We start from the raw sequence: 16,334 nt of genomic DNA on the forward strand, positions 1-16,334 counted from the left end.
TAAGAAACCATTAAAATGAGAATAATCCCTTCCCAGATAATTTTCTAAGCCTTAAACTACACAACATATACCTTATTTTATGTATAATAAATGTGCTATGGTATTATAATCAAAGAAATAAACTGTACTGTATAATAAAGTCGTTTTATTGACCTTTGTGATGGTCATTGATGGCTTGATGGAATGGAGTGGCCACTTTCATCAGCATGAAACACTTGATGAGGAACGTAGCCTTTTTTCTTCACCATCTTGTGGAATGATCCCTTGGAGGTGCTTTCTCTGCGATCATTTTATCTAGTTCCTCATCAATTGTGTTCTGTTTAGCTGGGTTGATAGCTTTTTGCATCAAGTGTACAGATGGCTTGTGCGAGTTATTTGTGGAGCCTGATTGATGGCATATTTTAACCTTGCAGTCTACACTCTGCCTCACGTAAAGCAGGTAAAGTCTGGAGTGCCATTTTGTGAGTGCTTGGAGAATATAAAGTTCTGATTGAATTTGGAGTTTGACCGTGAGCCTGTGACGTTGATTGATTTCTATGTTATGACGTGCAGTGGAGTTCTGGACCTATTTGAAGCTCTTACTGTGTTGTGGTAGTTTAGACAGGAGGTGACAAAGCTGTGGACAAGGATAGAAGTGGTTGGGGGCAGGGGATACAGAGGGCAGAGTCACTGGTGGAAGTTAGGATACTGGTATGCTTATAGAATGATAGTACCATGTTTTTTTTGTTTCCTAACTGACATCATAAAAAGGTTTTATAGCATCTAAAATAGCCAAAACACGCAGGCTGATATTTTTTAGTCAAATGCAAAACATCAACAAAAATGACTTCAAGTGTCCCAAAACGACTTCAAAATGACCTCGGAGATGCAGAGTTTCAGAAGGTCCCGCCTCCTTGTTTGTAATGTCACGCCGGAACGTCTTGCCTCGCTCCAGAATCAAAACAACGGCGTCAGAGAGTTCAGATTGGGAGTATGTTTTCTTGTTACCCATCCAGTTATGAAGATGATTCAAATAGTTCTGAAGAGGAAAGCATAAATGTTTGCAATCGATTAAAGAAGTCCTTCCGTATCAATTCGAGCCGTCAGGACTCCATTGTAGCGCCCTGAAAATGCACAAGATGGCGCCCAAGCTCCCTTGGAAATGGGCTGATTTTTCTGCTGGGAATTTGTGTCAACTAGTATCAAATAATAATGTTGGTGCAACACACAAAGATTCACTATCGTGTTATTTATGCGTTTTCCTTCTAATTTCGGCATCAACATGAGGTTTTCAGACCAAACAAAGTACCCAAAATGCATTGTGTGTGGCTTTCTCGGTCAGGGGCGTTCGCTCCGTGACATCACGTCAGGAATCGTCACCAACTCAAAAGCAAGACTTCCTGAATATTCAGTGCGAGTCCTGAAATGTAAAATCTTGCTCTATGTGGTGGAATCTTTGTAAAATACACTCAGTAGAAGTCATTTTACAAATGATGGACACAACTTGTCGTCTTTCTGTATCATTATGAGCAACAATGGCGTCTCTATGCAATCACCTCTCTCTGACCTGTCTCGGGTTGTCCAGCAGCTGACGTCACTTTGCTGACACGCACAAAAGTATCCTAAGACAGGCCGAGCCAATTTGAAAATTGAAACGGGCGGTTTAGACTTGGACATTTGCCAAAAATCGACGTCATAGGTATGGAAAAGCACACACGCAAAGAATATTAGCGTATGAGAAGTGAGGGCAGCAAAAACAAGGTACTGAATGACCTTCAGCAACATTTAAAGGACAACCGACACCTCCGGACAAGTTGTGTCCATAATTTGTAAAATGACTTCTACTCAGCATATTTGACAAATATTCCACCGCATATTAAAGCTATATTTTACCTTTTAAAACTCGCGCTGAATATTCAGGAAGTCTTGTTTTTGAATTGATGACGAATCCTGACGTGACGTCACGGAGGGAACGCCCCTGGTCTGAAAACTTCGTGTTGATGGTGAAATGAGAAGGCAAACACATATATAACGCGATGGTGAATCGTTGTGTGTTGCACCAAGACAACTAGTTGACACAAATTCCCAGCAGACAAATCAGCAAATTTCCAACGGAGCCATCTTGTGCATTTTCCGTGACGCTACATTGGAGTCCAGACGGCTGGAATTGATACGGAAGGACTCCTTTAATCGATTGCAAACATTTATGCTTTCCTCTTCAGAACTACTTGAATCATATTCATAACTGGATGAGGAACAAGACAACACACGCACACATACGCACATAAACACACACACAGTGAGTAAAAGGTGTGTGTGTATCCACACCAAAAATCATTTTGGGTGCATTTGTGAGGACCTCTCTGAAACTTTAACAGATGCTTATATAGACCCTCTAGAAGCCTTTAGAATGAAACACTTGTGAGGACCGGCCAAAAGGTCCTCACTTGTCAAAAATGTCCTCACTACGTATGGAAAAAAATGTTAGTGGTCCTCACAAGACTAGCCATACAAACACACACACGCCATACGAGTCTCAGGCAGCTTAACTCACACATCGACGATCAGGAACCAAAAAAAAAAAAAAGAAACAAAAAAACCCTCCAGCATGACTTCACACAAAGTCATTTTCTGAATTGCATGGCTTTACGCTCCCTCGGCAAAAACACACTTGCACACAGACACACATTTAACAAGTTGCTTTTTCTTCCGCTACATCATCAGTTCAAGCCTACCCTTCAACAATGCCAAATTTAAGGGAAAAGGAAAATATTTCCGCTAAATTAGTTATGCTAATTACAGAGTGGCTCTCTCGGGGAAAGATGTGACTAAATGGCTTTTAATTCTTGTCACCTAGAAAGAGACGTGAAAGAAAGAGAGAAACTGGGCACAAAGAAAGAAGCAGAATAAATAGGAGATACAAAAAAAACTGTGGCTAACAGACGCGGCGCTTTATCACGTGTGGGGATGCTAGCTCCCCGTGACATCACGTCAGGAACGCTCCTGACCGAGAAAGCGACACACAATGCATTTTGGGTACTTTGTTAGGTCTGAAAACTTCGTGTTCATCCTTCGTGTTGATGGTGAAATTAGAAGGAAAACACAAACAACGCCATGATGAATCGTGTGCTGCACCAAGACTACTATTTGATAGTAGTTGACACAAATTCTCAGCAGACAAATCAGCCCATTTCCAACGGAGCTTGGGTGCCATCTTGTGCATTTTCTGGGCGCTACATTGGAGTCCAGACGCCCTAAAATGATACACAAGGACTACTTATTTAGTAGAAAATGATGTTTTATGGGGACCTGGGAACGGATTATTCTCATTTTAATGGTTTCCTATGGGAAATTAATGTTTGGGATAGACACTTTTCACCTTACACACACTTTCTGGGAACCAATTAAGTTTGAAAGCCAACTAAAAATATCAGCCTGCATGTTTTGGGTATTTTAGATGCTATCAAACGTTTTTCTGATGTCAAAAAATGGTGTCGGTTGTCCTTTAAAATCTGATGCGACTTGTGTATAGTCATTACGGTCATGATGTCAACTCTGCTGTGAAATTTCTCCACTGCAAGTCTAATAAAGGCAAATCCAATCCAAACTTTTTGGTATACCGTACGCATTTAAAAAGGTGGAAAAATCAACAAAATAGGTTGACAGCTATGCAGTCCCTGTGACTGCATTTGCGCATGTGTAATAACGGGCAAGCGGAAATATGAAATGCCTCATAAAAAAAGTGATTCAAATACCAAATGCCAGCAGTGTCACAATGTAATCATTGTGCTAAAGACACCCCAACAAAGTCCTATCCTCACGTGTGAACTACAGCTTCAGGAAGACATTTTATAAATCACAATCATTGCTGGCGTCCGAGGAATACAAATACAAACACAAACATTCTACATTGAAATCTCTTTGCGTCCGCTTGAACAACCAATTGGCACGCCGCACCTTTTAGACACAAACACTTTTTATGGCCGGTCTCTCTCCAATATGGGGGCCATAAGCGGGGACCAGGTTTATGTCTTTTAATTAGTACACTGTTGCCATAGTAGCATCCAGCTGGAATACAAGCAACCCCCCTTTCATACATAAACAATGGCGGCCGGCGACAAAAGAGAAAGCGGAAGGCAGCTTGATTACAACGGGGAAGGGAAAATGTCCAACCGAATAATATATCTTGAGGAGTTTTATGCATTGTCTTTATCATCCAAATGTGACCTGTTGTGAAGGTACGACGGCATACGGTCATACCTCAGCTTACCAACTTAAAGGACAACCGACACCACTTTTTTGTTTGTTCCCTAACTGACATCAGAAAAACGTTTGATAGCATCGAAAATAGCCAAACCACGCAGGCTGATATGTTTAGCCAAATGCAAAACACCAAGAAAAATGAGTTCAAGTGTCCCAAAACTACTTCAAAATGACCTCGGAGATGCCGAGTTTCAGAAGGTCCCGCCCCCTTGTTCATGACGCCTATATTGTTCAAAATAGACCTTATTTTATGTATAATAAATGTGCTATTGTATTGTAATTAAAGAAATAAACTGTACTGTATGATAAAGTCGTTGACGTAGTTGCCTCTGGATGATATCCGTGTGAAGTTGCCGTGCTTTCTCACTGATAATACCCTCACTCACACTGTCCCAGGCTAGCTGCTTTTCATTAATCCAATTCAACTTCTTCTATTGCCCGAGACCATTGCTTAGACAACACAGAAACACCCTTAGCCACATGTAGCAATAGTGGACTTAGCATACTGGTACTGGGACGCTAAGTCACACAAACGCACACCTTGTTGGTGTTTTTTGATGATCTCCTTCTTCTGCTCGACCGCCATTTTCTTTTGTGTCAGCTTCGGCTTAACACTAGCCTGTGGTGGGGTCGTTTTCAGTCCCATAATAGCAAATGTACCCCACTCGATAACAAACCACGTCTGCACCCAAAGAGAGTGGGTGACAAAAACTAGTCCGCCAGCTACGGGTAGTGCGGTTCGACCGTGTGGATTGGTGTTCTTCCGCCAAAAACTAGTTTGTTAGCCAAAAGTGAGGTAAAGTGTTCGTAAGGCGAGGTATCACTTGAAAGTGGTGCATTATAAGTGTGGAGCTGTTGTGAATGTGTGGATGGTTGTTTAACCTGAAATTGGGTGCAGAGGCCCATTCCAGGGCGAGGCATGCCAAGTCCACGGCGGCGTAAACCAGCAGAAAGAAAATGGTCACAATACTGGCAATGGTGTTTAGCTTTCCAGAAAACAGCACCAACTATAAAAAATTAGGGGAAAGGAGGAAGGGGAAAAAATTAAATTAAAAGGATGAATTGAAATTCCGTGAAGTCATATAAAAAAAATTGCATTTGATAACTGAAGGCCCAACATTTTCATAGCTAGGCCTTCAGTAGCGCTATGTCTGAATTAATCCAGACTGAAAAAAGTGGGGTGTGATTGACTGCAAGTCCACTAGTTCATGTGACTTATTATGTTTATTTTTTGGGTTATAAGATAATGCTATGCTAAGCTATTTGCTAAGATAATTGTCGTTAACTTACTTGGACAAGGAACCAGGAAATAAGCACCGAGACCCAAGGGTTGCCACTGTTGGATGTCATCTTAGCGGGAGACAACACTTTACCTACAGAAAGAAAAGCAAAATAATGTTAAGAGTTTCTCCATTGACTCGTTTTTCACAATAAAAGGCGCTTTGGGATATAAGGCGCTCTTTCAATGAATAGCTTAGTTTAAAAGCGGGTTCATATATAGGACTGTCAGAGATGTTCGATCGGACACTGTGGACAAAGACTCAAACCCAGAAAGATTGTCTTTTACTGCCGGCAGGAGACGCAGCCATTCATGACAGACGCCTGAATTCTGTAGCCCTCTGCCAAAGTATTTATTGAGAGTATATGCAAATTGACCCCAAGTTGTCTGTGCTTCAATTGTGTATTCGAGTCACACATGTTGACTAAGCATACAACAGCATGAAAATATGATATAACTTCTTATTCTCTATCAAGGGCACAGCACATTATACATATTACGTAGACTAGAATGGCTGCAGGTGCGATCTGCATCCACTCAATGGAACCAGGCTAAAGGGAATACAATACAATACAATACAATTTATTTCAATATAGCTTTCACAAGTTCTATGTCAAAAAAAACACCTTATAGGAAAGTATATTTTGTCGAGTACTACACTCTATTTTCAACCATGGAGAAAAGTGAAATATGCTACGCACCGAATAAGTCATCTCTAGCCAACGCGTAGAGAATGCGTGAGGCTCCGATGAGATTGCTCATGGCTGCTGAAAGGGTGGAGGAGTAAACTCCGATAGTGACAAAGGGGTTCCAAACGTTGATGTCTCTCAGAAAACTGTAATCTTTTTGAAGCAGAACCCTGGCAGGAAAAAAAAAAACAAATCGCTGTCAATCATAGAAGTATGTCACAGAAAAACCTCAATTGCACATTTCGCATATTTGAATATTTCTTTTTCAAATATATGAGAATAGGTCAGAATTGTGACGTTATTCTCACAATTCTGACTTTATTCTGACAATTCTAACTTTATTCTCATAATTCTGACTTTAAATTCTCACAATTTTGAATTAGTCATAATTCTGACTAAAGTCTGAGAATGAGTCAAAGTCAACTTTATTGTCAAATATGCTAATATGCATGACATACAGCACAGCTGAAATCAGAATCAGAATCATCTTTATTGCCAAGTAGATAGAACACACAAAGAATTTGTTTCCGGTCGAACACGCTGCACTAGTATCATCATCAAAAAAAAAAATTGCAAAGACCCAGGCACTTATGATGACTTAAACAAACAAAACAAACACAAAAATGCCAATTTGCCGGGAGAGGGGAATAAAGTGACTTTATTCTCTGAATTCTGACTTTAAAGTAAGAATTCTGACTTTCGAGTCAGAATTCAGAGAATAAAGTCCGAATCTTGCCAACCATATTTTGTTTTCTTCAGTGGCCCTAATCCTCTTTCCGTTCTTGTCCGAGTTTTTTTTTTTTTTTTTTTTGGAATGAAAATCTACAGAGAGAAAAATGCTGTTTGTTCTGCTCCGGTGGCTAATGACGAGCTCCTCGAACGACTGTGAGTCAGATTGCGTGAGTGCGACTTGCGTTTGTGCGTATAAACACACAAAATGCCGCTGCCAACATGGAGGCAGTGAGATCACAGATGAAAAAAAAGCAGCAGGGTGCAGCATGATTACCGCTAGCTCCCCACTAGCTCCTTCCAATCCAACGCAGTCGGAGAGCCGAATTACAGGGTGAAGCGCTTCTGCACTCTCTCCTGATCCCTTTCAATCTCTTGTGGGGTTTCAAAAACATGCATGGCGACAAGTGCAAACACACACACACGCACACACACACACACACACACACACATACACACACGTACGTACCTGTATTCCGATATTCATAAAAATTTTTCTCATGGTGGGTCATTTGTTCCACCCACAAATTGCCACAGTGCCAAACACAATCCATCCACCTTAGCGAAAGAAAATACATGGTTTGAAAGGGAAATAAAAGGAGCTATTTTCATAAAACAGCAAAACCCTTCACTAAATCGCCATGGTGGGGTGAGGTTCAATTTGGTTCCTACAACCGACTTCTTAGGCAACATAGGCTTAGTTATGCTGATGAGGTGATACCACAGCAAATGGGTCCATCAGGTCAGTCGTAGACCCCATACTCGAGCAGACAATAGAAGTAATCAGTCAGGACGTCTGTGTAAGCTCTCAGTCGTACAGGAATGGTCCATCGATGAAAAGGTTTCTTCAGCCGTCGTCTGTACTTCTTTGAAAGTGTCGGACGTTTCGCTTCTTATCCAAGAAGCTTCGTCAGCAAACTAAAGTCTTACTGGTAGTTTCGGCCCTATATATATCCCTACTGTCCAGTCGTAGCGGCCGGATACCAGGGCAAATTGGGCAATCAGGCCAGTCGTCAGTCAGGACAATAGAAGTAATCAGTGTAGCTGCAGGGAGTAGTCCTCTGCTCCCCCCAACCTGAGGGCAGGGACCCATCATAGCAGAGTCTGGCACCGCCACGTCGGGCCCAAACTACCAGTAAGACTTCAGTTTGTTGACGAAGCTTCTTGGATGCGAAGCGAAACGTCCAACACCTTGAAAGAAGTACAGATGACGGCTGAAGAAACCTTTTCATCAATCCATCCGCCATTTCCTTCCAACATGATCTCCTGCTCATAAGCATGTTTTTTTTTCTCCCCGAAATTATCGTTTTCTGGCGATGCTTTCAGAATTTTCCCGAACAAAGCAGTTGTCCGTTCCATCCCGAGCTGATTCTTTCTTGCCTGCTTGCTGCGTTAATTAAGACGCTCATCACGTCAACTTGAAGCTCCACTGATTTTAAGACTTGCCACCATCATGGCTCTTATTTGGTCTTCTTCACTCTACTCGAAGAATTGAAGATGCTATTTTTATTCAAGGGCTCTAAAAGGCAAATATAAAAAATACAAATAAAAATATCATCATAATAATGCATTTCATTTCTAAGCACCTTTCAATACTCTCAGGGACACTTTACAGTCGCAGCTTAAGTTTTTTCTGTGGGTGAGTAGCGGCAGCCACACGCGCCAGCGTTCACTCTACCCCGAAGTAACTCAAATAGATAGCTAGCTAGCTAGCGAAAAGATAGCTAATAGCTAGTGAATAGATATTATCTAGTGAATATCTAGCGAATAGATAGCCAATAGCCAGCGAATAGCTATCCAATAGCTAGCGAATAGCTAACCAATCGCTAGCGAATATAAATATGTGCGATTATCAAATATATAAAAAATAAATAAAAGCTAGATAGATAGATTGCGAGCTATATAGCAAGCTAGTTAGCCAGATAGCTAATAGACAGAAAACAGATAGCCAGCTCGATAGCCTGCTAGATAGCCAGGTCGATAGCCAACCAGATAGCCAGCTAGATAGCTAATAGACAGCAAATCGATAGCAAGCTAATAGATAACTAGCTAGCTAGATAGATAGCGAGCTACATAGCAAGCAAACTAGCTAGAATGAAAGAAGTTTTCCAAATATAAGATATCAATCTATAATAGTTTTCCAAATATAAGGCGCGCTGGAGTATAAGGCGCACCCCCAATGAATGGTGTATTTTCAAACCGTTTCCATATTTGTATAAGGCGCACCTTCAACAAATGAAAAAAAAGTTTTCCAATTGTAATAGAAAAATAGAAATAATAGAAATTACACATTACAAATAAAATGTGTTGACTATTTAAAAAAAGGTTGTTTTTGTGTTTTAAAGTGACATGCGGGGCTGTCCTTATTGACTCTTACTAGAATAATACTGCGCTCATGGATTTAAAAAAAAAAAGAGAGACATTTTGCAGAAAAAAAGCGCTATTGATTTACAGGAGCATCCTTTTCATTCTGTGCAGACACAATTGTTCACATAATGAGCCTTTGAGTGAGCTTCGCTAGAAGAATGTCAAGCCTTCATCTCCATGTTCATTAAACTCCGGGTTTCTCAATCGTTACGTTCCTTTTTCTGATGGATGGATGGATGGTCTTGCCCGTAGGAGCCGAGACCACCGGGATTGCACAAGATTGAGCGTGGCTTGCATTGTATTATCCACACTTTGAATGATCTTTGTCGTGAACGTATGATCAAAATCTCAAACGTATTAAAGGACAACCGACACTATTTTTTTTGTTTCCTAACTGACATCCTAAAAACGTTTTTTTAGCATCTAAAATACCCAAAAACACGCAGGCTGAATAAAAAATATCAGTCTGTGTCTTTTGGTTATTTCGGATGCTCTAAAACGTTTTTTCTGATGTCAGTTAGGAAACCAAAAAAATGATGTCGGTTGTCCTTTAAACCACAACATGGGTTGAATATAAAAACGTGTGCGCTTCCCAGTGTGCGTAAGTGTGTGTGTGTGTGTGTGCGTGTATACCCGCGCGGAGGCCTTGTTAGTTATTGATTCCATTTAATAATCTTTAACCACAGTCAACTCCCTTGAGAGCATTTATCTTTCACTTTGCCTCCGTCTCTCTCTCTCTCTGCCTTCTACAATCCTCCCCTTGCGTCTCTTTTATGCTCTGCTACTATTTTATCTTTTTTTTCCTCCTCCCGGTGTACCTCAGCTCTACGCTTTTAGTACTTACAAGGTCATGCCAAAGTAGGGTTAAATACAAACACTAAATCCCACCAGGAAGGGGTTTCATTTCAGGGCAAGCGCTTTTTGTTTTCATGTACTTGACTCAGTGGTTTGTTGAAGGCCTACGATACTAAAATATGCCGACAATGTTCGAACTAGCTACCATGTTGTCCGGTGTATAAGGCGCACCCGCAATGTATGGGGTTTCATCATCTTAATCAGAAAAGTATGTTTTATGGGGAGCTGGGAACGGATTATTCTCATTTTAATGGTTTCCTATGGGAAATTATTTTTTGGGATACACACTTTTCGCCTTACACTCTGTCTGGGAACCAATTAAGTTTGTAAGCCAATGTATCACAGTAATTACGACTAATAGTGGAAGTTAATAATACATATACAACAACAACAAAATTATAACAGATGCAACTTTGTCTTTTGCTTTTATTGCTTGGGCACTCCTGTGGACGGACACACACACATTTGCGCACTTCATAAAAGGGGACATAGCAATCTGTCATGGCTGGCTAGCCGGTCGCAGGAGGTTAATAGATTTTCTATATCTCATATTGGTTAAGTCTCCATGGCCGCCATCACTGTCGCTTTCACCATTCTGGCATATCACTTGTGATTATCTCCAAAAATGACTACATATGAGAACATTCGATTTCAGTGACCTGGCAACCAACTGGACAGCGTCGTAAATTAGCTTCATTTTGTTCCCGATGAACTACATTGACTACAAGTATTGATGTCGATGAGGGGATAGTAAAGTGATTAGATCGTAGGTGTGCAAGTCAAGGCCCGAGGGCCAAATCCGGCCCGCTATATCATTTTTTTCGGCCCGCGAAAGCAAATCAAACTTGTGAAATTCTATGATGCTTGCTCAAATCCTAGCTAAAATTTCATATTTTTGGAAGTAAACCACAATAACAGCCATTATTCTTGACTTTAGATTTGACAACTAACTGTGTTGATGGCGAAATTAGAAGGAAAACTACATAAATAATGCGAAGGTCAATCATTGTGTGTCGTAGCCAATTGCGGTAACACGCATAAAGAAGGTGTGAGTTGACACAAATTCCGAGGGGACAAATCAGCCCATTTCCAACGGAGCTTGTGCGCCATCTTGTGCATTTTATGGGTGCTGCGTTGGAGTCCACACGCCTCAAATTGATACGGAGGGACTTCTTTAATTGATGGCAAACATTGACGCTTTCCTCTTCAGAACTATTTCAATCATATTCATAAGTGGATGAGTCACAAGAAAGCATCAAAGGACTGATATGTAGTTCAGATTAATTTACCCTATGATCACGATAATCACAATAATCACGATCAAAATCAAGATAATCATGATAATTACGATCACAATCAAGATAATCATGATAATTACAATCACGATAATCACAATCATGATCTCGATACTCACAATAAATATGATCACAATCACGATAATCACAATAATCACGATCACAATTGCAATAATCACGATCCCAATCGCGATAATAACGATTACAATCATGATAATCACAATCACGATAATCACGATCACAATCACGATTGTCACGATAAACAGGCTACAATTACAAAATGGATGCTTGAAGGGACAAAGTCTAAAGTTGTCTAAACTTTTCCCAGTCAAAAAAAAACACACAACTTCTATTCGTGGAGTTTAAAGATTAATAGAAGGTTGAGATAATAATACGGCGCAAGCAGATTGAGCGTCTTTATCGGTGGTGGCGGTGAGTGCTGCCATTTTTAATCTTTAAAGCTGCGACAGTATGAAGCTTTGATATTGTCCCTACCCACAAATACTGGCGAGCTAGTGTATCATTGTTATGCACAACAATCATCTCCGATAGTGATTATCAAAGAGCCGTCATATTCACTTGACTTCACAATTGACTTTGCAAAGGATTTGATGCAGAAACGCAATTTAGAAGTGAGACTTTTGGGCATTTGTGGCTAAAATGTTCCCGCTGAGTGAAGCAGAGCAGATGGTTGCATGCAAGAAAGCAAGACTGCCACCAATTGGACACCTCGTGCAATTGCAGTGACGTCCCCGCAGTTCTTCTATTGATGGGATTGTATTCATTTCTATTGTAACAGACCGAGAATTCAGAAATGGCCTATTTTCAATAGCATTTTCTGTCTAGCTCTTTCTCTTCTTTCTATTTATAATTATATTTTATTGATTGTATTCTATTTGTGATTGTATTTTATTGATTATAGTACCTATGCTTGTCTGTGACTGTAAAGTGTCCTTGAGAGCTTTGAAAGGTGCTTAAAATGAAATGTATTATTATTATTATTATTATTATTATTATTATTATTATCGTGATTATTTGGATAGTGATTATAGTGATTATCGTGATTATGATCGTGATTATCGTGATTGTGATCGTGTTTATCATGATTGTGATCGTTATTGTGATTATCGTGATTGTGATCATTATCGGGATTGGGATCGTGATTATCGTGATTATCGTGATTGCGATCGTGTTCATCGTGATTATCGTGATTGTGATTATCGTGATCGTGATGATCGTGATTATCTTGATTGGGATTATGATTATGGTGATTGTGATCGTGATTATCGAGATTGTGAGTGTGATGTGAGGCGTCGGTTGTCCTTTAAGCATCGCCTGATTTCCTACGTCAACTGTCGGAATGGCGACAATGAAGCAGACAAATTTTCACCGGTTGTAAAATGTGGCTTGGATTTACCTCTGACAAATCCTTCCTGCTATAAGATATTCTTGTGTCAGAGGACAATGAGTGAATTCTTCCAAAGATAAGTGTCAAATATGAACCCATGACTTTGTTTTGGACTACGCACAACAAACCATTGTGTGCGTGAAATGCCATTCAATGCACACGTGAAACGATCACACGGTAAGTCGTCGCAACATAAAAAAAGTGAACTTTGCTCAATGAAAATGTCGCCATCTGTTCAGTAAAGAAAAAAATGACACAAGGGTTTCTGCAGTACCACTTCATTCGACAGATATGTGACACGTAGACACTAGATAAACAGTAGAAGGTAGAAGGAAATTCCCTCTGGGCAATCGTGCTTCTGTGAAATTAGCACACGTACATATTAACAGAGATGGACTTTATGATCAGTTCGTTTATGGCTCAGTCGTACAGGAATGGTCCATCGATGAAAAGGTTTCTTCAGCCGTCATCTGTATATATATATATATATATATATATATATATATACCTACTGTCCAGACATGGCGGTGCCGGATACCAGGGCAAATTGGTCAATCAGGCCAGTCATCAGTCAGGACAATAGAAGCAATCAGTGGAGCCGCAGGGATTAGTCCTCTGCTCCCCCCTTTTCAAACCTTTTCATCGACAGAGTTCCAAATAGTTTTTTGGGTTTTTTTTGGGTTTTTTTGGGCGCACCAGAACAAACAAATTAGATGCTCCCATAATTTCATCTGGTGGCATTTAACATTGCACGTTGACAGGTTGTATTTTTTATATTTTTTTTGATAGGTATTGTTGTCTTGTTAAGTAATACCAACTGGCAAATGATTAACAATCTGGCCAACCTAAGACACAATAAATATCATAAAATAAGCCTTACACAAGACTTGCTGTCACTTAAAGTACTTTGTGTAAAAGGAGGTTGTGAGTTTAGAAAGAAGTGGTCAATCAAACTTTTCATACTGGGATGATATATTTTCCGAAAATCGGCTTTTGGATGACATAAATGTTCAATGCGGTGTAAGAAATCTTGGACTCTCATCTTTCATCAGAACAAAAAGAGTTAATTCCTAAATTATATGGGTCTGGAGTTATATGACCCTGAAATGGGGGCAGATGCTGCCCCTTCGTGGAAGGGGAAAAAAACATTGCCAAAGGTCTGACCAGCGCTTTACATGTAATCCTAAAATCCTTTCTTTTGAAATTGTGTGGAAAGTCATAAGGAAGTGTTACTGACCGATCACAGGAGCAGGCTACAAGAACGCTGAGCAGGTTGTAGATGACGAAGGTGAAAATGACAGCAGTTATGGTACCGCGTGGAATGGAGTAGCCCGGATTCTTGAGGTCACCTTAGGGGTCAAGTGGCTTTCAGTATGTTTATCACAGACATGTTGTATTTGTATTTTTATTGAATATTCAAAATGTCTTCATTTTTTTCCGTTCAGGATTTCACTCATCCTATTTTGACTTTCCTGTAGTGGACATTTTTTAGAAATAGTAACAAGTAGTTGTCATAATACCTGACATATTGGAGCCCGCCATGATGCCAGTGCAACCATTAAACATCACAGCGAACACAGTGGCAAAGCTCATCAGCTTTCCAGTCGTGTAATCCACGGTGTAGTCAGCTGTGGGAAGAGAGAAAATGTCATTGAAATTAATAATAATACATTACATTTCGCTGCCTATCTATTACTTAGATAGCTAGTTAGATGACTATCTATTCGCTATCTAGTGGCTAGATGGCTGGCTGGGTGACTATCTATTAGCTATCTAGCTAGTTTTTTTTATTTATTTGAGTTATTCCAGGTTGAGTGAACGCTGACGCGTGTGGCTGCCGCTGCTCACCCACAGGAAAAACGTATCCAGTTCCTGTAAAGTGACCTTGAGAGTTTTGAAAGTCGCGCAGAAATGAAATGTATTATTATTATTATGATGATGATGATGATGATGATGAATTGACTCATGGTGTGCCTTACCCCGCAGGTTCCCGAGAAGGGTTTCCAACTTGAAGCCAGTAAAGTTAGCCGTGGTGGCGCCCGTAGCATTTGCCATCGGGTTGGAGTCGTGGAAACTGGGCAGCACGATGGTGCGAGGACGGACAGCAAAAAAGCTGACGAAGATGGTGGCCAGCACCATCATGACCACCACGAAGATGAGGAAGGTAGCTTTGGCGTAGATGTGAGCGCCCACCATGCACACCAGTAAACAGAGCAAAGCGATGGCCGTGGCGTAAAGAAGAGACCACCAGTAGCCTGACAGCAGAACTTGGTAGGACGTTGCGGCGAGGGCGCCATCTACGGAAAGATGATGAAAAAAAAAACAACAAGAGGTAAGCATGAATCAATGAGCTAGAAAGCTAGACGGCTAGCTAATAGATAGCTAATAATAATTATAATAATGATAATAATACATTGTATTTACATAGCATACCATTACATTAAAAAAAAAACATTGCCAGAGGTCTGACTTGCTTGTTTTGTTGTTTTTTGGTTGATTTTCTGGTTTATTATGTCACTTTGAGTTGTGTGTCGAAACGGACGTTGTGTGAGAAACGGATACAGATTGTTTTTCTCAATTTTTGGCCACGATATTCATCAATACAAAACAATACAATAGAATAAATCCCAATTTATATAGCTGTCTATCTAGCTAGCTAGCTATTAGCTATTAGCTATCTAGCTGGCGATCTATTAGCTATATAGCTATCGTGCTAGCTCTCGATTAGATATCTATTAGCTATCTTTCTATCTATTTGAGTTACTTCTGGGTTGAATGAAAGCTGCCGCTTGTGGCTGCCGCTGCTCACCCACAGAAAAACATATCTTGTGACATTTTTTTTTTTTTTTGAATGAACAGAATTTGACGATGTAGAAACTTACCCTCTGGGACTCCGAAGGTGGCAACAATGGCTTCAACTAAACCCAACACATAAAGCGCACTGGCACACACGTTAGCCAAGAAGAACATAATCCCGATACTGCCACCAAATTCTGGGCCCAGAGCCCTGCTGATCATGTCTGAAGGAATTTTGAAGGAAAATGGCAAAATCCATTTTTAAATATGTTGCTTCTTGACAGCGCTAAAAGCAACATTGTACTTTTCACTCAGTAGAAGTCATTTGAAGTAATTTTACAAATTATGGAGGCAACTTGTCCAGGGTGTCGGTTGTCCTTTAAACCCGCTACATAAAAGGACATTGCTTAACAGTTTGACATCAATAAAAATGGACACGCAATGAGGGCGGTCACCTGTATATTGTATAATTGAGCGCAAAAGGATACAATAAGCCCCTCCGGCATCTAGCGCGCCATTGGTAGAAATGGCGCATATGGACAGCACAGTCATGCAGATGATGAAGTAGGCCACAATAAACATGCCGATGCCTTGGTACAGTCCGGACTGGCCCACTAAAAAACCTACATGGGGGGGGGAGGAAATGGCCATTACAGTATGTTGAAGTATGTTGC

General features: G+C 40.4%; 1 protein-coding gene across 2 annotated transcripts in view; it reads right to left on the reverse strand.

Moving 5' to 3' along the window:
• The window catches only part of LOC148888826 (solute carrier family 12 member 9), a 30,451-nt gene that overhangs the window by 11,425 nt on the left and 2,692 nt on the right, over positions 1-16,334 (reverse strand). For both annotated transcript variants that reach the window (XR_016117195.1, XM_089014139.1), the window contains exons 2-9: positions 16,149-16,283; positions 15,747-15,884; positions 14,844-15,161; positions 14,385-14,492; positions 14,102-14,213; positions 6,223-6,380; positions 5,533-5,615; positions 5,125-5,249 (exon numbers count right to left, since the gene is read on the reverse strand). Coding sequence is in view for 1 of the 2 variants with exons in the window: in XM_089014139.1 (XP_088870265.1) it covers positions 5,125-5,249; positions 5,533-5,615; positions 6,223-6,380; positions 14,102-14,213; positions 14,385-14,492; positions 14,844-15,161; positions 15,747-15,884; positions 16,149-16,283 (1,177 nt within the window). In the remaining variant the exon portion in view is untranslated. The remainder of the gene's footprint in view (positions 1-5,124; positions 5,250-5,532; positions 5,616-6,222; positions 6,381-14,101; positions 14,214-14,384; positions 14,493-14,843; positions 15,162-15,746; positions 15,885-16,148; positions 16,284-16,334) is intronic.

Source organism: Hippocampus bargibanti, linkage group LG14, assembly GCF_051943395.1.
Source record: "Hippocampus bargibanti isolate YZ-2025 linkage group LG14, ASM5194339v1, whole genome shotgun sequence".
In the NCBI taxonomy this organism is placed as follows: domain Eukaryota; kingdom Metazoa; phylum Chordata; class Actinopteri; order Syngnathiformes; family Syngnathidae; genus Hippocampus; species Hippocampus bargibanti.